The 24,781-nt window shown below is 37.5% G+C and overlaps 3 protein-coding genes across 6 annotated transcripts in view; 2 read left to right on the top strand and 1 right to left on the bottom strand.

Annotated features, from left to right (window-relative positions):
- The window catches only part of b3gat1a (beta-1,3-glucuronyltransferase 1 (glucuronosyltransferase P) a), a 69,243-nt gene extending 62,372 nt beyond the window's left edge, over positions 1-6,871 (top strand). For all 4 annotated transcript variants that reach the window (XM_043264651.1, XM_043264654.1, XM_043264652.1 and 1 more), the window contains 2 exons: positions 2,135-2,238; positions 2,388-6,871. In XM_043264651.1, coding sequence (XP_043120586.1) covers positions 2,135-2,221 — 87 coding nt within the window. In that variant the 3' untranslated portion in view covers positions 2,222-2,238; positions 2,388-6,871. The remainder of the gene's footprint in view (positions 1-2,134; positions 2,239-2,387) is intronic.
- A 4,406-nt stretch (positions 6,872-11,277) lies between these two features.
- Positions 11,278-20,036, bottom strand: bckdha (branched chain keto acid dehydrogenase E1 subunit alpha). The gene is made up of 8 exons (XM_043216586.1): positions 19,880-20,036; positions 18,553-18,729; positions 18,383-18,469; positions 18,176-18,284; positions 15,356-15,517; positions 14,240-14,446; positions 14,028-14,169; positions 11,278-12,460 (listed from the first exon to the last, which is right to left on the bottom strand). The coding sequence occupies exons 1-8, from the start codon at positions 19,991-19,993 to the stop codon at positions 12,118-12,120; spliced, it is 1,341 nt and encodes a 446-aa protein (XP_043072521.1). The 5' UTR covers positions 19,994-20,036; the 3' UTR covers positions 11,278-12,117.
- A 232-nt stretch (positions 20,037-20,268) lies between these two features.
- Positions 20,269-23,079, top strand: exosc5 (exosome component 5). The gene is made up of 6 exons (XM_043264123.1): positions 20,269-20,436; positions 20,552-20,665; positions 21,691-21,812; positions 22,495-22,635; positions 22,730-22,819; positions 22,963-23,079. The coding sequence occupies exons 1-6, from the start codon at positions 20,307-20,309 to the stop codon at positions 23,056-23,058; spliced, it is 693 nt and encodes a 230-aa protein (XP_043120058.1). The 5' UTR covers positions 20,269-20,306; the 3' UTR covers positions 23,059-23,079.
- The last annotated feature ends 1,702 nt before the right edge of the window (positions 23,080-24,781 follow it).

Raw genomic sequence — 24,781 nt, 5'->3', positions numbered from 1 at the left:
AATGAGACCCGGTGGTTTTCTTAAAGTTTTGAGCATTCAGACAAACTACTAGGCTAGATAAAGAATATGCTTTCATGGGTGAACTATTCATTTAGTACTTGAATCCAAATCTCTCCTCTTAAAAACACCCAAGGACAACTATTAAAAAAATACTATTCTCCCACTGTTGTATCACAGTGTCTCGCTCTTTCTACTAGCTTGTACTTTCTGAGTAATTCTGGAACAATTTGTTGTGGCACTTCTCACATTACTGGCTTGCCAGGATGAATCACTACTGCTGTAGCATTCATCATTAGTCACTTTGAAGAAAAAAAAAAATCTTATACATGTAAATGCATGATACAATTGCACAAAAATATGTATGACTAAATATACATGACTAATCGATGTATTAATTGATGTTACTGAGCTTAGGGATGCTTTATTTAAAATGGTACTCAACCAAAATTTAACCATTTGGAGGCAAACAAAACCAACTCGTGGACTCGATGTCTGTTTACCCCAAAGAATAGAACAGGTGCATAACTACACCTGCATACACGTCGCATCTTGTTTCTGGAAAAGATGAGATTCCGTGAACTGCATCCGCTGGAGGAATTCAACAGACGCACCATTATTTCAAGTGGGACTGTTAACCTCCGTGAGCTGCTCAAGTGGAAGTGGGGCCTCCAGACCCATCTCAACACTATTAGAAATTATTCATGAGGCGTTGAGCAGAGTGACAGTGTTTTCTAAAAGACAGCAACAAGGGAAGTGGAAGGGAAAAGATGAGTGTTTCTACCACTAGACATTAACAAGCATTTCCTGGAAGTGTAATGAGGCAGATCATATTTATTGTACTGATTACTATCTTAATAGCATAAATAGGTAGAGTAAAATATATAACACACATTGTCTCTTATCTCTCTGCCACGAAACACATGTAGACAAACACGCACAGTAGCTATAGCTGATGTATATTTTAGTACTTCAGATCTCTACCCAGAGAGATGTTCTAATGGAGATGTTCTACGCTCCGTGAGGACCACCATGCTAAATTTGGAGATGTACTGTGGATGGTACACTGTTGCTGAGGAGAAACTTTATATCTGTGAGTGTTTGTGAGCACTACCGTGTAGGAGGAGGCTAACAGCAGATGATAGAACAAAAAGTGAACTTACAGACTTACAAACTATTCTAAAAACAAGACTTAACTAAAAGAACAGCTTTAACAGTTGAGTCAATGACATGAAGAGTGCTTAAGAACACAACTACAAAATAAGGACAGGGAACAGGAATCTAAGAAACAAAAGGCACAAAGACCGGCAGTACTTCCTGTTGGTTTCATGTAGTTTCAATTCAGTATGGATTTGAATTATTATATATATTATTTCTAACCCCTTTATTGTGTACATATTTATAGTACTAGTTGTACTTTTTTTGCCGTGAGAACTGCCTTAATTCTTTCTGGTTTCTCTGGTTTTAACAAGGTGCTGGAAACACAGTATAGTGTAATGTACTATGTATAGTGAACTCATTGTTCAAGAATCTATTTTGAGATGATTTGAGCTTTATGACATCCTGCTGGAAGTAGAGATCACAAGTTTGGTACTTAAAGGGTTGGATATGGTCAGCAAAAATACTCAGGTATAGGCTGTGGAGGATAAAAACAACGGTCAGTACTTAGTACTAAGGGGTCCAGAGTGTGCCAAGAAAATATCTCCCACACTATTACACCACTAGAAGCAGGCAGAACTGTTGATACAAGACAGGATGGATCCATGGCATGCTTTTATGTTGTTTACACCAAATACTGACCCTACCATCCAAATATTGCAGCAGAAATTGAGGCTCATCAGACCAGGCAACTTTTTTATATTTTCCAATTTTAGTGAGCCTGTACAAATTGTAGCATCAGATTCCCGTTTTTTTGCTGACAGGAACGGCACCTGGTATGGTCATACAGAAATGAGAAACATGCTCATAGAAGGGGTATAAATTGCTATTTCAGTGTCATTTAAAATAAATATGCACAAGTAGATCCAGACTATGACTATAATGTCGACCTAGCTAAGAAGAACAGTTCGTCATTACCAAATCAAACTCTCTTCTTTCCACTCCATAAAACCACAATGTTTGGATTTTTTAATTACAGATTCTTGTGTGGCACACACGGACGGAAAAACCTGTGCTGGTGAACGAAGGCAAGAAAGGCTTTACAGACCCAAACGTGGAGATCTGACATCTGCTTCAGTGTTGGTAATGAAAAAGCAATCTGTTCCGACTTAATCATCTTGGGTTTCACCGAGCAAATATGGGGTCATTGAAGGACATGAGCCATGCTAAGCAGCAGAAGTGTTTCTCTGTACAGATGTACCTCTGAACGTTACTCTTACTTTGTGTTACAGGGATGCTTCCAGCAGGACCCAAAAGGGGGATGGCAGGGAGATATTACCTACTACCACATTTTTGAACAGTTCGGATGCTTTTTCCTGTAAACCACAACTAAACAAGCTCAACAATATGGACCTATTATTCTAAAGCACAGATTAGTCTTTTTTAAGGCAATATCATCAGTATTTTGCAAGAACAAAACCAGAGGGCGCTAAACAGAAAGAAAATTGAGACGTATATTGACGAGAGAACATTTGAGAACTGATAATACCGCTCACCTCCACGATTTTATAAACTCTGCATTAAGAAGAGACACAAAAAAATGGTTGCAACAGTCTCAAAGGCTGACCAAGAGCAAACGGTCATCCGTTTATGAACGTCGATGTTCCTTCACGTCTAACGGACTGATACTGAAACATAAAGAAGGGAATGTCTTCTTTTTTATTTACATGATGTGTGTTTTAAGTTTTTGTCGTTTACATTACTGTCTTGCTAGCACAGCACTACTGATATTTTGCCTCAGTTCAAATTCAGCGTCACTTTGCCGTATTAAACCAGTTCTATCATATACCAGGGCTAGCTGCTATACTGGATTTAGCGATTACAAAGTTGTAACACGGTTCTCATGACTAAGACCTAAATGATATGAATAGCACTTGAATTTGTTCCTGTGTGTCCATTGTTCCTGTTAGGACATGCTTTGTAAATATTAACTTAAAGATGAACAATCAGAGACTTTAAAATAAAGTGATCTAGCATTCAACAGAACAAGCAATGTAACTACTGTATTTGTACTTCAGTTTAAAGTAAGAAACCATAGTTTACTATTACAGCGTCCATGAAAACTCACACGCGTTCACGGTGGTTTCAAGCAAAGGAGATGGATGGGTAGGGCTTCAACGTGTTAGCATTCGGTATTAATTGGGTTAGCCTCCGAGAACAACACAGAGCTTGCCTCAGTAAATATTCAGATGTATTTATATGTCAAACCGTAGCTTTGGGCTTTGCAGAGGGGATCTGTCATGAAGACATGTTGCTGTACTAATGAAGCTAATACTGAGACACCTGGGAATTCGGAACGAACAAAATGTCTGCTCGCTAAAAGCATATTAATAGAATACTCAAGGCACATCACTGACATTACATGTGCACAAAACCTGTACTAATATTACCATAAATCCGGCCTGATTAGCATTAGACTAAAGACTAAAGCCGCCTTTTCACTGCTTACGTCAGATTACAGACCCAAATTCATTCGCAACGGTCCAATCATTTATGAAATCCGGTGTCATGAAAAATTAAGGCCTCTATTAGTGATAGCATAGTTTTAAAGAATATATAGCACCCGATTACAATCGCTACGAAAAGATTACATGACATTTGAAGTATGTTATAATGACCACTGATGTCTGCTTTGGTTAGCCTACATACTAGCATAGCAAACTGCACTGTAAGAGAAAAAAAATTGTTTGAAATGCCTTGTTATCCCTTCTTAGTTTAGTCAACTAAAATATTCCTGTTGTCACTGAAATGAACTATAAGTAACTTAAAATTTCATGTTGACTCAACAAAAAGAAAAGTTAAGCAGCGGGGTAACATTTGAAATTCTCAGTTTTATTACAGGATATGTATATTTAATAGCCGGATAACACTTTTTAAGTCATCCAAAAGGACTTTGCAGACAGTATATGAATGTCAGGATGGACATAACATGGATAAAGAGCACAAATAATGTATATTTACATATAAAACACTATTGTAACAATATAAAGTTGACTGAAGTTATCCTTTAAGGGATAGTTGGTAGGTTTGATTTCTCATGACAGGCACTGCGATCCACTGAACAAAAAAAACAGAACAAAACCAAACAGAAGAACGTAAACGATCAATATTTCGAAAAGAATCTCTCCTAAATACCTCCTGCTTCTGTAGAACAAACGATCTGAAGAAATAAATATAATTATTTACGCTGTCTCTATTTTCCAAAAGTAATGTTGTTTCAGCAAGTGAGAGTTTTCAGCTGTTCATTAAACATAAAGTAAATGCTTACGGTGTGACGCTCCTTTACAGAAACATAACAGCTTCGCAAAGAAATGCACAGTTTATTTAAACTACAGATTGGAGGACAAGTGCGTTTACAATGAAAAGGCAGCTTTAAAGAGTTACTCCACCCCGAAATCAATTTGTCATTAATCACTTATCCCCATGACGTTCCAAACCAAAAAATAATTTGAATTCAAATTAAAATGTACACTCAATAAGTTGTCATAATTTTATAATGTAATTCAATACTGAGGTGCAGATAATTGCCGCCTGCAACAAGTAGTATAAATAGCAGAAAATGCTATTTGCGCTTACATAATAGTTGTATTTTTCAGTTAGTGTAAACAGAATCTATCGCTATTTACAGTTCATAATTTGTTTTCCGAAGACGAACAAAGGAATTTGAAATGAAATTAGGATGAGTAATTAATGAGAGAATTTTCATTTTTGGTGAACTATCCCTTTAAGTCCAGAGACACAGCAACAATAGACAAGCGCGTGTGTGAGGAAATGAATAGACTCTAGTCTCGCAGACACTATACAAGGCTTAAACATTCTAGTGTGCATGTCTGTATCGAAAGTGAGGCTTTAGACTGGCTTAAAATGAGCTGTTGCTTCTTTTTTAGTTTTAAAAGAAGCAACAGTTCAATGCAACACTTCGCTATCATGAAAAATGCATACACTTCTTAACCCTGAGCACAAAAAGTGAAGAAAAAAAAAAGGCCAGAAAGCAAGCAAGCCCTCCAGTAGCTTCATGTTTCATCTGGAAAAGCATTTACGGGTAGATGTGGGGTTTTGCTGCGTTACTTGTAGCTATACGTAAGCAGTGTTTAAAAAAACAAAACAAAAAAAAACACGGCCAAGCACAAATAGTTCATACGTCTGACATTATCAGGATCTCACGTTTTCCCCTGCCGGTTCATTCTCGCTTCATTTGGTGTCGCCGAAAGATTCGAAAGGGTTAGTAATTCTGGTACTGTCTCTTTAACAACCCATAATTAGCTCATCAATCAGCTGCGAGGCTTAGGGTGCGTGGCACATGTTTAATGGGATAAAACTTTTCAAACTTTCGGGAACGCAACCTCCTCCTTCTGGGACGTGACGGATTATGGCTGTAGGACGTTTGAGTAAAAGCGACTCCTCGTTTCTTTGTAATTTCTGAAGTTTGTGCGAATCAAAGTCTTCAGTGAACACACACGTAATAACACACGGCTCCGCGCTCTTATCTACGGCTAGCAAAGTACCGCATCCCTACTCAGTTTCAAAAGCCTCTTGAGCTCACGGGGGCCTTCAGAGCAGCCAAACAATGCACACGCAGACTAATGAAGGACAAGGGACCGTCGTTAAACTGAAAGACTCGCATCTTTCTTTTATTGTGCAATTAGCAGGCTCGGTCCATTAAAACCGTAGAAAAAGAAGGGGGTATTATTCTAGCGTTTCGAATGTCTGAAATGCAACGGCGTCTTTCTGGAGACTCTTGCGATGGCTTTTATTTGATTCGCGTTTCGTCAGTGTGTCGTTCTTTTCTTTTGGCGCTCTGTTCATCCCTTCTTTCCGCATTCGCCTCCAGAGCATGTACACGAACACTGCGAGACAATTACCACGACACCCGTTTGTTTGCTTAAACGGTGAGGCTGAGGTGAAGCTGTTTGCTGTAGACGCCGGAGACGATAGCTGAGGCGCAGCAAAGTGAACCGTAAAGACGACATACATGTGAATTCATTCGTCAAAAAAACTGCCTTCTAGCCTGTTTCTTTTTCACAGCTGCATCTGTTTTGTGTCAGACGCTGCCACAAAATCCCCGCTTAATGTATCGTTGAAGAAAAACAACTGTTGTACGAGGTTTATGTATTTATTCTATATTGATATATTTATGTATTTATTTACATTACAAAGCCTTTTCTTATGAGGCTGAACTTCCGCTCGAATATAAAACGCCTACGTCTGTTTCTTTCTTATTTGGTGAAACACTGGCTGAGCTCACAAACGGCACAGGCCCCACTGTTGTTTTTCCTCACATTGCTACTGAACTGGGACTTGATTGATGGACTAACAAACAGGCGGCTCATTAAAAAGCTGTTGACGAAACTGACGTAGGTTATGACCTGCGCACACAAGCCTCCAGTAATCAAGGACGTCTCTCCTGATTCCGAATCTGATTCCAAGCCGCACCGGCATCGTTGTATAACCATCCAGAAACCACGCCAGGCTGTTTGCTCATCTATTTTTGTAAAAGTGATCAGATTTTACATATTGCCCACTAAGTGCTTTTGCTGAAATTAGTATGTTTGCCCGAAAAACACCCACCTTCATCTTCTCTCTTACTTGCAAGACGAAACATTTCTGCATGTTGCTCTTGTAAATGTTCTTCTTTTTTGTTCCACGGGTCATCTCAGAACGAAAGAGAATAAAAATGTCAGAAAATAATAAATGTGTTAGGAAAAAAAAAAAAGAACGGGTTTTGAGTCATTGATTGTGTGTTTGGGTATCCATTACGATTTCGCCGCAGCTTTATCTTCTTGCCACTTAAAGGAATAGTAAAATGCAGATTCTACCAGCGTTTACTCGACCCTCGAGCAGTTCCAAATCTACATGAACACAAAGAAAGATATTTTGAAGAACGTATCTATAACCAGGCTGTTTTGGGTCACCGTTGATTTCCATAGCGGGTTTTTTTTTCCACACTACGGAAGTCAGTGGTGACCCACAACAGCCTGGTAATAAACCTTCTTTAAAATATCTTCCTCTGTGTTGGTTAGAACAAAGAAACTAATTGAGGGCGAGTAAATAATAACAGAATTTTTGGACAAGACACCAAGCAAACCTTTGTTTTATTATGCTCAATCTGTTTGAACCTTTACATCTCTCAATGGCTTTCTCAATATGAGTTATTTCTCCTGCACTGAGCTAGAAATCTCTATACTATCACTTACACCAAACATTCGTTTAATTAGATTTGAAAAAGTTGTCTAATGTGAATAATCAGCTGGGGTGATATCTATTAAGTCAGTTTTAGCGTATCCACCAGTGGCATCTTGCCTTAAGTGAGAAAATGTTTAACCTGTAATGATTTGTTTTCAAAGACGTGCATTTTAGGTTGGTAGAGCCTTCAGTCATTCTGTCAAATTCAAAAAACGCTTTCATTCAGCTGCGATGTTTTCTTCGGAGGCACATTTTGTTCCATAATTTCCTTTCACAACAAAGCCGTCATTTCCCAATGAAGAGAGCGGATTGTTTGTAATTGCATGCAGTATCACAGAGCGGAGCGTATATAAGCTGGACTGGAGCATCGGATATGTTTGGAGAGGAGTGAAGTTCCGGTTACCAGTCAATGCATGCCGAGCGATACGTCAACCCCGTTTGGTTACACTCCACGTTTTATATTTTCTCATTGGCAAGTGAAACCTGTTTCGAGCTGTCATCTGAGCAAAAGAAAACACGGGCCGCCATTACTTTGAAACAGCCGCTCTGCAAATCACACGGAATTGATTCGGTTTGCATAAAAATGAAAAAACAATAAGGCCCCCGCTCCGTTTCCGCTCAACGCCGCGTATTACAGTTTGGAACGGCGTGAACACACAAACGACGCGATAAAAAAAAAAACTGTGCAAAATGTCTCCCTCTTGGAAAGCAGCTCGGGCCAGTCACATTTGAATACTGTTTCATAATATGTTAATGTTTAAAGTAATTGGGTCGTTCCTGGCATTCAGTGACATTTTGGCTTCATCTTCATGTTTTTAGCGTTCTACCAATGACATTTACCTATTAGGAAAACATATTTGATTTCCTAATAACAAAAAATAAACAAACAAATAAATTATGAGAAGATTGTGTAGACGCTGGCTATTAAAAGTATTCAACCCTGTTAGGGACATAGTTATTACACTTTATTGCCTTAACTGTATAAATTATAAATCAAATACAGACTAATCCATATTATAGCTACAGTTATCTCTGTTACCTATGTAACAGAATTACAGCATTGATATTTCCACGCATACCTTGGTGGTTGGTCGTTTTTCTTCCTCCAAGCTTGCGTTCTCTGTATATGGGTCCTTGACGTGTCCTATGGTATTAAAAAAAGGGAAAGAAATTTAAAATAACTAACAAGCTATATGTAACTCTAACAATAAATTATTTTTTCTTTTTTTATATATATATATATATTTATAGAGAGAGAGAAATTTGCGATATACAATAGTTACTATTCATTCAGTTTATTCAGTCGCATTCAAATCGGCAGATTATGCAGATTCCACCCTGTTAGGTTCACCAAACTCAGCAGGGTGGAACGTTTTGAGTTAAATAATTCGCAGCTAAACTTCTACAGATAAAAATTACTTTTATAACTATGTGAGGTGTTTTTACAGCTTTTGACCAGAAAAAAAGAAACATTCTCCATATTATAGCCTAACAGGGTGGAAATTTTCGAGTGACAAGCAGGATAACATTTGAAAAATTGAAACGAAAATGGTAAGAAAATGGTAAGAGTGAGAGTTGACGCTTACTTGGAAGGTGAGAAAGTACGTACTAACAGTGTGGAACTGCAACAGTAATCAACAGCAGCAGCGTAGCAGATCTGTTCATGAACATATCAGATCCATGCTAAAATATTCAGAGTTATAGTTTTACATAATTTATATGTATAATTAAGGCTTGTTTAGCCTTTTAATTTATCATTTCATGGTTTATATTTCTTGTGGCACAGCACAATTGAATGCGTATATCAATAAAAAAGTGTGTAAAATACAAAATTGCATTTTTAATACCTATTATCTCTGTTTCAGTACCAAGTAAGACTTAAATATAGAATTTCAGCCATTTCTTATAAATACGAACACATCAAAGAGACAGAAAAGTCTCTGTATAACGGGAACGACTTGGCAGCAATCAATTTTTGAAAATTATTGAAGGTAACTGAAACCAGAGAATTAAAAAAATAAATTAAAAAAACACTTTAGCGTTTTCTCTTGAGAAACTTTATATGATTTACTCGCAAAATATGCATTCTCTAGCAAAACTATGGAATTCTTCTCCCCCGTGAAATGCAAAACCATTTAAAAATAATTTTCCTCCCCTCCTATTTTTACCATGGCCGCGTCCCTTTAGGGGCTCCATTTTACACAGACCCAGCAGCTGTAAGTGGGGGAGCATGTGACATGAATGAAATTTTAATATGCTGTTGCTAGAAGAAAACCAATATATATCCGAAAGAGCCATTAGAACAACATGCTTCTGAACGCCACAGAAAATGTCAAGGCCTATGAAAATATTCTCAAGATCCGTTGCATCGCCCGACACCAGGCTGGTGGTCTTTAACAGTCAGACGCAAGCTGTTGTTGTGGCAGATTTCATCAAATTGGGCATGATGTTCCTGTTTGTACTCGTCATTTATGCTGATCAGACCCACAGCTAAGGCACATACTAACTTGAACAGTACGTTCTTCGAAACCAATCAGTATTTCAAATTCTGACTATAGCCTACTGTGTATACGTTTCATTGAGTGGCGGTAAACGCAGATGATATTGTTATCGTTATATATAAAAACCTACGAATACATTAGCTTCGCCGTTAGGAGAGGATGAAATTTATCCGACCCCCTCGAAAGGTCAGTGATTACTTGAGTGATAAATGGAGGGAGGGAGCTTGAACCGCTATGAGCAAATTGCCTAAAAACGGACTCTGGCAGTCTTGACCTTTGCGTGAGTGTAATTGGTTGGAGAGTTTAATAATATCACGCTGAATGTAACATACAAACGGGGTCAAAAATTGATCGTGACGATTGCATCCCCTACAGGACAAAACTGATAACTGAGGTTACCATTTGCGTTTTACATTATTGTATAATTAGGGTTGAGTCACGGGGTTCCCGGAAAGGGAGCTAGTGTTGGGTTTAACGCATAACAAGAGACGAGAGTTGTGTAATCAGGTTACTTTTTAAGGCAACTAGCGAAGTAGCGTTTTAATCTAAGCGAATTTGTCAAAGAAATCACACCACTTACTTTGTTTCCGACGTCTTGACTGACAGCTCTTTTGTTGCCATGTTGAGAGAAACCGTAAGTGCAGAAGAGCTACATGATGTAGTTCCTGACTAAATGTGAACACGTCTTTACTCTTCTCACCTGCAAAAAAAAAAAAAAGTGTTCCTCAAAATCAATAAGAACAGTCAGATGCAAATTCTGAATATTATGCAAACCTACAATACTTACATGACACATACATGTATATGTTTAAACCATGGACCATATGGCTTAATACCGTTTTATTATCCCTTGTGTTTGACCTTCATTCATCCAATTCAGCTATACAAAGCTATTCATTTCACTTTTGGTGTAAAAGTGCTTTTACATTTGTAGAAGAACAAATGTATGACAAATTATAATTTAAAAACAAATGAGCCAAGTCCAGACTTAAAAAGTAACTCAAAAGTAATAATTACATTATTTTTATAACATTACTTTAGATAAAAAAGTATGTAATAAAAATAAGTGAATAAATGCATTTATTAATTCATTAAGTAATGGTATCTTTTAATGCATTATAATAATAATAATAATAATAATAATACCCCAATGCTGGTCACATGATCCTCAAAAAACTAAGAAATATTATAAAATATAATATATATAATAATAAACTATAATATATGTAAATTATATTGACATTGACAACCAAGATTCATATTAAAAATATATTTTTTTTACTGACCTCCAATTTCATTAAAGTTACCAGTTCGTTCAACCCTCGTTCATAATGAACTCTTCACAACAGACTGAACATTATTAGTCTGCATAACGCTTGAAAAGCCAGCGGTTATTACATACTTAAACTCACCGTGCTCTCCATAAAACAGGCCTCAAGACAGTACAACATTTTATTATAGTCTATGTTCAGTAAGCACATCGCTATATCAGTGATTACATTTTGTGAGCATTTTTTTTTTTATTGTTTAAAATACAATTTACAAACCCCTAAAGCTAATCCAGACAGATCTCAAACACGACAATCATCATGTCATCATGTAACAGTTGAGTCAGTCTCACACACAAAGTTTGCTCAGTTCATTAACAATCAGAAAAATCGCAGCTAAAGAATATTTCATTATTAACAGTATCATGATCATCATCATCTGTGTGGGGGGGGGGGGGATTTAACAAGACACAAACCATTTATTATTACGGAAACAGTATAATTATTAATAGCTGGTTTTGGAGTGGAAAGGTTTGAGGGTAATAACACACACAATCACATCACCTTCACTGAATATTAGCGTTGTTGGTGGAGAAACGACAAACCAATGGTGAAACCCAATATTGCAAAGATACTGAATGAAGAACACTTAAAAATGACACTTCATAAAGTTCCAAAAAAACGTATGGAATCATTACGATTTTCATGCTTTAAATAAAGTACCGTAGTGACTAGATTGATAGTACTATGCCAATGTACTGATACTGTATTTAAGGGCTGTTAGAACAATTTGCTACATTAGGCCGGTGTAGAAGACCCACCACATCCTTTTCCAAGGCACAAAATGACAGTACGGAGGCCTCTAGTGGCAAATATGCAGAACAACAACACTTTCGCCACTTGTGCTTTCTAATGCAATAAAAACGTAGAAACGGAAGAAAAAAACAAAAACCCAATTCAAACAAACAGACATGTGCAAGAACTTCCCGGACGTGTCCACGGCTCCTGGATTATTTCTCATAGAGATCGAGTGGGTAATGCTCTTTATACTGCTGGACGTGACGCCACATGGCTTCTCTCTGCTTGGCTATAGAAGGAGTCATCTCATCGTAGACGTCGGTGAACAGCAGCTCGGGGTTGGGTTTCAGACGTTTCTCGGCTTTTTCGAAGGCCTCCATGACGAGTTTTCGCGACTGCTTCCTCCAGGCCCGCTCCTCGTCCTCGCCCCACCAGCTTCGAGCGGTCATGTAGTGTCGCAGGCGAGAGATGGGGTGGTCCTGCTTGTCCCAGTAGTTGACCTCGTCCACTGAACGGTACGCTGAGCTGTCGTCACTAGTGCTGTGATGACCGATCCTGGAGGGGGGGGGGAGAGGAAATAAACCCTTTGTTTGTTTCGTAACACTGAGGGTGTTCGGGAAATGTTTGGGCGAAAGGCGAAATAAGCACTCAGGCTAACGACGTCTCACGTGCTAGGCTAAATTTTAAGGTAAAGATGCGCTTGAGTTGTGTAAAAATCAGTTCCAGAGTTCTGTGTGCAGCACATCATAACATGTCAAAAAAGTAAGATCTGTAATTGAATCAGCAGCGTTTGTTTTTTCATTTTTTTCCATTCTGCTTTTCACTGCAATATTCTAATTATTGGGGAAGATGGGCGTTTAAATCTGAACTAAGTTTAAACTAAAAAGAAGCTGTCTTTGATCTCTGCCCTAGTTCCAACCAATGCTTTGCGGCACGTAAGAGACCGCAATCGACGTTAAAAGTTGCCTGAAAACATTCCCCTCTTTGTATCTCTTTATCTGGATGAACTACTGACTGTGACTTTTAACAGCCTTTTCAACAGATGTTTCCTGCCTCGCTGGAAAAACATGATAAAACAGAAATAAATCAACAACTATGTGTTGGACCGTTGAGCATGAAAAAGCACAAATATATGCGAGGTCTGTTGTTGAGTGCAGCAGTAGGTAGAGAAATCATTTTAATTTTTTTTTTTTTTTTTTTTTTTTTTACGATAACTTATTAAAAAAAAAAACACCTAATGTAAGCTTAAAGGTTTTTAACTGATGGCATATGGTTTGTTGAAACCATCTATTAAAATGAATTCTACTCATTTAAATCTGTATTTTTAATAGCTGCTAAGTTCAGGTATTGGGTAGGATTAGAGATGTAGAATAAGGCATTATTATGTGCTTAAATAACACTAATAAATATCTAATATTCTAGTAATATGCATGCTAATAGGTTTAACCATAAAATAAAGTGATCAAAGTGACATTTACATTAACTTCAAATAACTATTTTTTAATGCTGTATTCTTTCAAAAAAAAAAGAAAGAAAATACTGAAATTAATCATTAAACAATACACTATTATTAAAATCGAATAATTAGATTTGTTCTTTAGCACCAAATCAGCATATTCCAATGATTTCTGAAGGATTTTTTAAATTATTTCTGGGTATTTCTGTCCCTTGAACAACGGTCATATATTATAAGTTGGCTTTTTTTCAGAAACTTGACTCAAGAAATCAAACCTACGTAAAGAATGCAACAGAAAATAATCTGTTTAAACATTGCGGATGAAAAACAATTCGCTGCATCGAAAACGCTGTTTCAGTGTGAGAAACTTTTTTGGTTTTCGACCAATAGGCAAGTAGTCCTCCCCCACGCATTTTATGCCGTTTCATAAAAGCCTACGCTGCAAAATATTGTGTTGATAAATAGGTTTACAGTGCATCTCGCGGCCTTTTCTGCTGAGTTTGCCACCCATACGCACAGCAAAAATAGACCTAAGCCCAAACGGCACCCCAGCGGTCTCCTCCAGTTCTAACGCTGTGCCTCATAGGCTGTTTACAGGCAATACGATTCTGTGGGTGTTTTGCTTTCTAGTTCAACTCACGAGCTTTGCATAAGCATAAACTCTACCTGTAGGTCATGGCCTCGATAAGGAAGGGCTGGTTTTCGGCCACCGCTCTGCGTCGTGCCTCCTTCGTGGCATTGTACACGGCGAAGACATCGTTTCCATCGACGCGTATCGACATCAGTCCATATCCTGGACCTCGAGCAGCTGCGGACAGAGAAGGAAAGCTTTAGATAAATTAAACGCAGAAGCTCACATGGGAGACACGCACGCTTACCGATACCATCTCCTCTGTACTGCTCGTTGGTCGGTGTGGAGATGGCATAACCGTTGTTGCGGCAGAAGAATATGAGAGGACACTCAAGGGTGGCAGAAAAATTAAATCCGGCATGTGCGTCCCCCTCACTGGCGGCCCCCTCTCGGAAGTAACAGATCACCACGCGGTTTGAGTTCTCCCTCTTGACCGCGTACGCCGCCCCGGCAGCTACAGCACGAGTGACACAAAGCTATTATTCTCATTTTTTTGGACGCAGAGAAATGCACACCTTCATTTAGCAAGTGCTGCCAAACAATTAATCGCAAGTTTTTGTTAACATAATATGTATGTGTACTGCGTTTATTAATCATGTACGTATAAAGACGCACGCATGCTTATGTATAGGATTCAGCAAAATATGTTATGTTTATATAATAAATATATTTAGATTATATAATAAAGTATATGAATAGAAATATATACGTGGGTCAAAGATGAAGTGTTACCTTTTAATATTTGTTTAAAGCCCCTTTTCCACTTCAGTTTAACACTCATCAGACATATTTGCAAGAAAAATCTATTTTAAACATTAAAAGATTAGTTTCACCCCAAACACTAGTTAACTTTTTTTTTTTTTTTAAATGTAGGTTTTGCCTATTTGTCAGTAAGATATATATATATATATATATATATATATATATATATATATATATATATATATATATATATATATATATAAATATAAATATAAATATTTTTTTTTTTTTTTTTTTACAGTTTTATATTCTTATATTTTTAGATTTTAGTCAGAATATGAATTTTTACATAAATATTGTGTAACACTGAAAGACAGTTTTCTCGGACATAAAATCGCTTTTGTGAATTTCTTGTGACGAAGACATCTTAACGTCTTTGACCCACATGTATGTATTTTCAAAATATGTCCCGTATGTGTGGGTCTTTACATATCCATAAATATACACAGAACATGTATACATTATATATATCAAACCTTTTATTTTGGATGTGGTTACTCGCGGATAATTATTTTGAGAGCACTAGTAAATTAAATGAATCAAAAAGTGACACATCTATATAAAATGAAGGCTGTTCTTGTTTTACTGTGCTTCACCCTACCTTGGGGGATCTGAGTGGCAAGCGGTGAGGAGATGGTTACAAAATTGAGATCCTTGCAGCCGTAGTGAACTGGCATTTGTCTACCCTTGCCAAGGTCATCGGCGTTGGCGTAGCACTGCGCCATAAACAGATCCAAGGGAAAGCCTCTGTACATCAACACTCCTAGAACATTTCAGGAAATACACATTTGTGTTTAAGAAAATGTTAATAAATGTATAAAATATAGAAATATATTCTTGTCACCAGTTTCATACAGTTTACTGAGGACAGGTGAACTGTCAGCAATTAAATAATAAACTAATTACAAGTGATAGAACAAAGTAACTACAGTAGAAATGTTGTATAAAGTAATCAAATGTATAAAAAACATTCTATACAAGTTAAGTCAATGTTTCTTCTTACTAAAGTGATTTAGTCAAGAGCAGCGCTACATGATTATGACAAAAATCATAACTGTTGATTATTCCCTTGCGATTTTTAAATACGGCCATCACAATTTACACTAAATAATGTTTATACCATTGCTTGAAGCAACGCATGCCATACTTTTAGATGAAAATAAGCTGAAACCAACTGAATAAACGCATCTCTTTTCTACAGTATTAAGCCTAAAATCTGAACTGCACATCAGATTGGTTTCTTCTTTAAATAAAAAAGTAAAAATGTGCATAGTATTATATTGCTAGCATTTCCCATAAATTGATTTATTTGTGGTGGCTGGCCACAATATCAAAACTGCCACAAATAGATCTTTCAAAAGTCTTTGACTCTGTTGAACATGAGCCCTGCACGTTTCAAAATCGAAACCCGGTTCGGATGTTTTTGTATCACTGTATTTCTAAAGGAACCCGGCTGTCTTTATAGAATTCTGGATGTCATTTTCATTTCATTTTGCAGAGGAAACATCATCTACCACTTCAACAGTGCCTCCCGCTGGCAGAGAGATAATTTGCATATACGTGCCTTTGCAAAAGTATTCATACCTTCATTTTTTCCCTCCTTTTGTTATGCTGCTGCCTTATGTTAAACTGCTTTAAAAAAATAAATAAATAAATAAAAATAATTTCTACACACCATAACTGTACAGCAAAAACACAGGTTTTTAACATGTTTGCAAATTACAAATAAAAAAACTAAAATAAGTACATTGCATAAATATTTATACCCTTATCTGGGACAATTGATATTTAGCTCGGGAGCATTCATGAATGCATATTGCATTCATATTGCAACTGAATGGGTATGATTCGGAAAGGGACACAGGCTTAATAAAATGTCTAACAGCTGATAATGCATATCAGAGCAAAAACCATACATTAAAGTGAATAGAAACTGCCTGAAGAACTGAGAAATAAGTTTGTGCCAAGCCACACGTCTGTGGAAGAGTTCAGAAACAAATTCTGCTTCACTGAAGGGTCAACAGAAGCATGTAGTCGTCAGAAACCTTCAAGGAAGAACCTCTTTCTTGATCTAAACTCAACTTGAGCCAAACTGAGCAACTGATGGAGAAGGGTTTTGGTTAGAGGGGTGACCAAGAATCTGATGGTCACTCTAGTAGAGCTTCACGGACATTTGTGGAGGTAGAAGAAATTTACAGAAGGGCAAATATTACTGCAACACTTCACTGATCTAGGCTTTATGGCAGTGTTGTAAGACTCAATCCTCTCTTCAGTTAAGACACGCGAAAAAACACTCGGAATTTGCAAAAAAAAGCACCTCAGGACCCTTAGGTTCTGAGACACAAGACTCTCTGTTCTGATTAACCTCGATTCTAAGCATCATGTTTGAAGGAAACCAGCTTTTCTCATCACCTGCAGAGTACCGTCCCAAAAGTAATGTGTGCTGACAGCAGCCGCATGCTGTGGGGCTGAGGGACTCATCAGAGTAGAAGAAATGCTCAGTGCAGCAAAATATAGAGATAGGTTTAAAGGAAACCCGGTCCAGAGCATTCAGAAACTCAGACTGGGCAGAAGTTCACCTTTCAACACTACAATGATCCTAAGCACACAGCAAGAGTGACTTATAGTGGCCCAGCCACAGCCTGATCGAACCCAATCAAATGTTTCTGGAGAAACCTGAACATGTGCATTGGCCCTCGTCCAACCTGACAGAGCTTGAGAGGTGAAGAGAGGAGAAGAGTGGCAGATAATTGACAAATTGCTGATGAGCAAAGCTTTTCGCATCAAACAAAAAAAAAAACTAAAGATACTTCAGCTAAATATTTAGTTTAGGGTATGAATACTTATGCAATACACTCATTTATTTTTAATAAATTTACAAAAAACATTTTTTTTTGCTGTACAGTTATAGTGTATGGAGTGCAGTTTACCATAAGGCAGCAAAATATATATATATATGAAGGGGTATGAATACTTTCGCAAGGCAATGTATATGCAGCCACAAACTGAGTATAAGTCTGTGGAAAACACTGATAATGCTATATAAAAACTTCAATTAATACGACGCAAAAACCATTAAGATATTACATAGAAAGAAAATAATACATCTTAAGCAATAAGCGAGCGAACAGAATAACATTAATTGCTGCTATGAGCGTAATGTAATGTGATGTAATTCTGGCATCTGTATTTGTAATTGCAATTAGAAATTTGATTAATTGCTCAGCCCTAAGTGAGAGATTTCATCTCTTTTGTTAACATTATGATGAACTCCACTATGGTTATCGGGGGTGCTTTTCTTACCCTTTTCTTGTTAAAGTGCAAAGAGGGACTACAATCGTACCTAAGCAAGTTACAAGGCTTGTATGTGTAGTGTGTATGCACCGAGAGCCACTATTGCGGCTTGTGTGAACAAGCTCACCAGCTTCTCGGTATTGGCCGAAGACCAAATCAGTTGGTTCAAGAGCCGCAGCGCTTCCAACGTGCGTGCCTTCCTCTCCGTAATTGGTCATGTAGAAAGAGATACGGCCCTGGAACGCAAAAGCAAACCAAATTTAAACGTTATAAACGTTGAGATGTCATTTTAACTTTATTTTATGATGGAATAAACCTACATTGAACCCCTCACCTGCCTCTGAGACTCATAAAGGATTCGATCCATCGTGTTGAGTAATGTCATCTTCTGATAGAAATTCAAAACCGTCTCTTTTGGAAGCTGAAACGGACAAATAAAAGCCGCGTAAAAACTTGGGAATACCACTTCCACACATTATCATCGCGCCATAAAAGTTTTCACACATTAGGATCCTCAGACGGATTGATGATCTGGCCCTGCCTGTCCATCACCCGGTACACAGGGATTCCTGAGATCACATTGGGCTGGATAAATTCCAGGTGATCGATAAACTCCGCCGAGGCCCCGGGAAACTGAGGTTTCTCCGCTGAAGAATCAAACGGCTGCTGGCGAAGAGCTCCCTGGAGACGGACACAGAGGATCAGGCCAGGGAGTGAAAGTCATGAGATCTGATTACATATTTTAACTAATATATTAAAAAAAAAAAAAAAAAAATGTGTGTGTATATATATATATATATATATATATATATATATATATATATATATATATATATATATATATATATATATATAAAAATGACAAAACAAAATTATTAAAACTATAAATTATTTAATAAATAAAAACTTATATAACTTACATCAATCACTCAAAGACTTTTTATAGCAAATTCCTGACCAGGAAGTTTTACTAATGATGAGATCTTTATTTTGATTCAAAGGTAATGCAGGTCATCTTATGATTTTGATGCAGAAATATAAACAAGAGGTAAGGAGGGAAATATTGATCCTTTAAAAAGCAGTGCTAAATTGAATAAAGGCAAGATTAAAAATTAAGAAACACAGTAAAGCATGCATATAATATAATGCCTTAAAAATAAATGCACCTTTGAGAAGAATTTGTTAGTGCGCTTTTCATGAAAACGAATGCGTAAAACTGTAAACGTCACAATATTTTAAGTGCATGGTTTGCTTATTGAAGCACACCTTTGTATCAGCTGCTGGATTTAAGATTTAAAAATACTCATACTTAATGCACGCGTTTTGTGCAAGATCGTCTAATGCTGGGAAGATATGAAAGAGTGAATATATTTCAGTGACACATGGTTGCAGGAATTAGAATTGTGTTTTTCCTCCACACACCCCTCAGAACCAGCCAATCGGCTCTCAGTACAAATCTACAGCCTTCTGAAGGGTGAACAGCCCATTACCCACAACAATACACAGAGATCTCTGGAATTATTACATCAAAACAATTACTAGATGTTACATGATCAGTCGGTTCGAACACAATTGTTTACTGTTTCTGGGTCAGAAGAGGAATACCTATAGGCACATAAGCATTACGAGCATTCAAGGATTTCACATGAGCTTACGACTAACATCGCGCCTTTCGTTAATGTGTTTAATATCGGTGTAAATGTAGAATCCAAATCCCACCGATATTTTGAGGTTCGTGCAGCTGCACGGTTCATACATCTGATTAGCAACTTTTGCTAAAGAGAAAGTCCACTCGCGGACAACATGCAAACCGAACACGTGTTAAACTTACATTCACGCGAAACGCTCTTCGTTGAAGAAACGTTGTTGTTTTTAAAGTAGCATTTTGTCGAATCGCGTGAAGCCCGATTCCGTATAATTTCTTTAAACCTCTAGCAGCCGCCATCTTTACGTCAAGTGCGTGTCTTGCGTCTCTTCTCGCCTCTAATGCCCAGCCTGTGAGAAGCCCGTGCAGCGCGCCCCCTGCTGGACAATGTCGTCCAACACAAACATTCATCCCATTTTTGATATACCTTTTACCTTTTTATCTGGGAAATGTATCGTTTTAATTACATTTTGCATTTTATTGAACACAAATTCCTCCGTATAACTATAATTAAGCACCTGGTACATTTGGACGGGGCTTTCTGGCAACTTGGTCCTTGCGATAGTTTACCACTATGTCGTCATTATCACGCGCTCAAAACAATGACGCACATATGAGCGCGACGAGAGGATTGTGCACGGGGACCATGATGGAGATAGATCAAAGTTGTTTAAATTTAAGAGAATATGGAAGTGAGCAGACTTTGTTATCTAAACCTGATGGATCTTCCACTTTTGTTCAAGGTATTTATGGCGGTTTGCAACAGATTTGTTTCTTTTGTTCGGCGCGTAGTTGACTGACAAGTCCGGAAATCTGTTTATATTTCGTATGGTTCTGTATTCATAAATGTGTCTTCAGGTGATACCAGTATCCTGGCAGGAGTTTATGGACCAGCTGAAGTGAAAGTTAGCAAGGAAATCTATGATCGAGCTACTGTAGAGATTCTTATCCAGCCTAAAATGAGGCTTCCGGGTATGTTTTTTTTTTTAACTAAAATGCTTTTCAGCCGTTAAATCTGTAAAAAAACATTAATACAGCTTACACGGACATCTGTCATGTTTAATTATATTTAAGTGAATCAAAATAATAATCATGCATGTTTACCATAATTTACAGAAGACACCTACCAGTGTAACGCTGTTTATATACCAAAACATCTTTGAAACATTAAATGATATTAATAAAAGCCCCCCCAAAACCTAATTAACTGTAATGCTAAATCTTTACCAATCTTTCAACGTGCTAGGTTTACTAATTTGTCAGCAAGAAGTATAATTATTTTATGTGATCACTTTTACATATATTTTAAATATGTACAAGTCAGAGTATTTTTTTTTTTACATAATGTTAAGCAAACGTTGTTATGAACATTGCTTCACTTACATTTTGACGTTTTATTTTCACTTGTTTTCACAAGTTATTTTAAATATTAAAGTAGACACTTTGTATATAAAATGAATTTAATAAATTTGAATTGATAAGTATGCTAAAATGGGATTTCTCCTTTTTGTTTTTAACTGTTTATACACACACACACACACACAGTAAATTCCTTGTGTAAGAATTAGAATTTAAATGTATACATTTTGTGACTATATATATTAAATGATACTGTAATACATATAATGTAAATAAGTTAAATATTAATGTTTTAGAAATGGGAAAGAATCTTAAAACTACATTTCAGGAAAGCGTGCTACTAAATTAGCATTTCACAATTGTGGCATATGTTTTTATTTGCTTTCATTTGCTTATATGACATGCATTAGTCGTAAGGTTTTTACACAGAAATGGTTTAAACAGCTTTTAAAAATTAAAATGACATTTTACGGACTGTAACCGCATGACTAATATTCCTAGCAGGTGTTTAATAAGTGTTTTTCATTTCGGTAATTACATTATTCATACGCTCCTGTCGACCTGCACCGCCGGTTCTCCCCGCTAGGGGTCGGTGTGGCACAGACTCACACTCTCGTCACGTTCTTGTGTTTGACCAGGAGTCCGCGAGCGCGCGCGAGAGCAGTGCGTGCGCGAGACGTGCGAGGCCGCGCTTCTGTTGACGCTTCATCCTCGCTCCTCCGTCACGGTCATCCTGCAGGTCATCCACGATGACGGCTCTGTATCCTAAACACCGGCCAAACCACTTCTAGTGCGTCTTCATTTAAGTAAAACAGTTTGACCACTCTCGGTTGATCGCTCGCTGCAGAAGAGAGCGAGTAAACATGAATGCGATGAGTGTGTTCATCTGAACAACTACAAGATTTAATTTGTTCAAAGTTAGCTTTGGGTTCAGCAAAGAAATCATAGGGTTTTTTTTTTCATTTAGGCTGTTTTAATTTAATGAAAAGTAGCCATATATAAATTTTTTTTAAACAAACCCTGCTGAAACTAGCCTAGGCTGGTTGGCCGGTATTAGCTGGGAGACCAGCCTGGTCTTAGCTGGTTTAAACTGGTCGGCAGTCTGGATTTAGAGGGGTTTAACCACATTTCTTAGCTTGGTAGCTTGGTACAACCAGCTAAAACCAGCCTAGTCAGGCTCAGAGACCAGCTACTTCCAGCCTAAACCAGCTAAGACCAGCCAAACAGCCTAGGCAAGTGTTAGCTTTTTTTTTTCAGTAGGGAATGCTTTTTTATTTTAACATTTTTATCCAAGAATCTTTCAAATGTATCCCATTTTCCGCATATTCCACAAATATTAAACTACACAACTTTTTTCAACATTTTTAATAACGAGAAATGTTTCTTGAGCAGCAGATTCTCGCCGTGTCCATCAACAGTTTGGGTCCTTATCTAACCGTCAGCTGCTGTCGTGTTGCCTGAATGCCGCCTGTATGGCTCTAATGGATGCCGGGCTGCCCATGAGCCACCTTTTTTGCAGTGTGACCTGTGCAATTAGCAAAGAGGGCCAGATAATCACCGATCCTACGGCTCGGCAGGAAAAGGTACACACCGCATTTCCCGTTGCCCACGGCTGGCGACAAAGCATAGCGTGCAGGTTAAGCTCTTGATCTGTGTCTTTCATGTTATCTTCTCCAGGAAAGTCGAGCATTGTTAACGTTTGCTATTGATAGCGTTGAGCGCAATGTTTTGATGTCATCAACCACGGGCTCTTTTTCAGTCCAGGAGGTGAGATCGGATGCGGCTTTTCATTCTTGCGTGTGATTCAATGTTCTGTTTGTGGAGATGATACATAGGTACTTGTGTGCGTTTCATAACCTGCTTGAATTTTCTACAAGGCAGTGACATAAATGTGTTTTCTTCCTACACAGCTGCAGCAGTGCATCGCAATCAGTCAAAAGGCTTCTGAACAGATTTTCCAGTTTTATAGGGATTCTGTGAAACGACGATATTCAAAGATAAAATAAAAACGCTTTTTGGGATTTTTACTGAGTTTGCATCATCATTTCTTCTCTTTCTCTCTGTATATGTGCTATATATATATCTATATATCTCTATTATGTGTTATTTTTATTATTATTATAGTGTGTGTGTGCTTGCCCACAAATCTTATCAGAGCAATTCTATTACTCCCAAGATGGATTATCACTTCAGGATTTAATTTTGTAGCTTACATATTAATTTTCATAGTCACATAATACCCCAAAACATCATAAAACGTGTTTTTTGTTATGCTGTGCTAATAATGAAAAGTTACCCATTTGCTACCCAGGTGTTATAGTTTGTGTTCATAAAAAGCTAACAAATAGCCAAATGTTAAAAAAAAAAAAAAAGCCTAACTCATTAAATAAAATAGACCACAATGCTGTTTTTTTGTGAAACCCAAAGCACGTTTGAGCACTGTCTTGGGAACCGTAGCTTTCAAAATGAAAAAGTGATACAGATTTCCATTAGACTCCGTGAGCTGGGTCAGTGAGAAAATTGCATAGTATATTAATATGCATTATCATTAATTGCTGTTCACCGCAGTTGCGCTTGATCTTCCATTTGGTTCCTCTAGAGACGTGTATTGTAATGAGTAACATTAAAACATGTAAGCTCTTTCCACAACATCAATGCAGCCGCAAGGAAAAACCGAACGAAATTTTCAATCAAGTGCATTTATTTGTCCATAACGGTTACCTGCAAGATTTACATACACATTTGCACAAGATTAACGTAGAGGAGGACTGGAATAACGTCAGGAGAGGATTTCTCTGGTCCGTGTTCCTGCACCGAGACTTTGACCCGTGCGCTGGAGGATTGTTTGCGGTGCTCTTCTGCCGTCCCACACAGGAGATGATAGCCTACCGGAGGGGGCTGCGCTATCGCTCCTCTCCTCTGCTCCACGGGGCAGCTTGTTGTAAAACTAATACATAATTTCCTACCATGATGTGACCCAGTTTCTAACTGCAGGGAGCTCGAAGGGCACCTGCCGAGGCAGTTTATGCTGACCGCTGTTTTGTGGTTTAATCTTTTGGAACGGGGCACATTTCAACCTTTAAATCACATGTGGTTTTCTGATTGTAATACTGTGCACTTAGCATTTGAATGTAGACTTTATCTGTAACGGATATTGTACCTTTCGAATGTTTGGGGTCTGTAAGATTTTTATGATGTTTTTGAAAGACTCACCCTCACAACATTGGTTTCATTAGTAACTGAGATCTGTTAAAGTGTGAAATAAATGTTATCTATTTGGACATATTAAAATTTTATTCATTTCTTTAATGGCCTTTAATTATATTTTAAAATGTTGCAAATAGATATATTTTTGTGAAAGCATTTACCCAGAGCAGCATTAACTGAATGTCTTTTGATCGGTTAAACGTCTCCTTTCTTGATATTTCTTTCAAAAGCTGACCTCAAACTTTTGAACGGTAGTGTATTTCAGGTTTTTATATATTGTGTAGTTTAGCGAATCCCGGGTGCATTTGTATACCGATTCTAGACCGGTCTGTATCTGTTTGTTGTATGGGTTGTTAACAGTTTACCAGCCAAATTAATGAACAGAACATTTGCAAAGTAAGTGAATATACTGCTTAAAAAAAGGTAGCGCCATTAATTGTGCATGAATGCGAGGTGATGTGTTTCGTGTCAGAGATGCTTCCTATAGCAGCAACTAAAGCGCTTGAGTCGAAGCGTTGTGTT

The sequence above is a fragment of the Puntigrus tetrazona genome, chromosome 18, assembly GCF_018831695.1.
Source record: "Puntigrus tetrazona isolate hp1 chromosome 18, ASM1883169v1, whole genome shotgun sequence".
Classification (NCBI taxonomy): Eukaryota; Metazoa; Chordata; class Actinopteri; order Cypriniformes; family Cyprinidae; genus Puntigrus; species Puntigrus tetrazona.
This window is presented reverse-complemented; position numbering and strand designations above follow the sequence as displayed.

Coding starts and splice junctions, on each gene's coding strand:
- exosc5 (XM_043264123.1), top strand. CDS start 20,307: ATGAGCGCGACGAGAGGATTGTGCACGGGGACCATGATGGAGATAGAT. Junction 20,666..21,690: donor GCCTAAAATGAGGCTTCCGG/GTATGTTTTTTT, acceptor GTGTTTGACCAG/GAGTCCGCGAGCGCGCGCGA. Junction 21,813..22,494: donor TCATCCACGATGACGGCTCT/GTATCCTAAACA, acceptor TCTAACCGTCAG/CTGCTGTCGTGTTGCCTGAA.
- bckdha (XM_043216586.1), bottom strand. CDS start 19,993: ATGGCGGCTGCTAGAGGTTTAAAGAAATTATACGGAATCGGGCTTCAC. Junction 15,518..18,175: donor CGGCCAATACCGAGAAGCTG/GTGAGCTTGTTC, acceptor GAAATGTTCTAG/GAGTGTTGATGTACAGAGGC. Junction 12,461..14,027: donor ATCGAGGCCATGACCTACAG/GTAGAGTTTATG, acceptor CCCCCCCTCCAG/GATCGGTCATCACAGCACTA.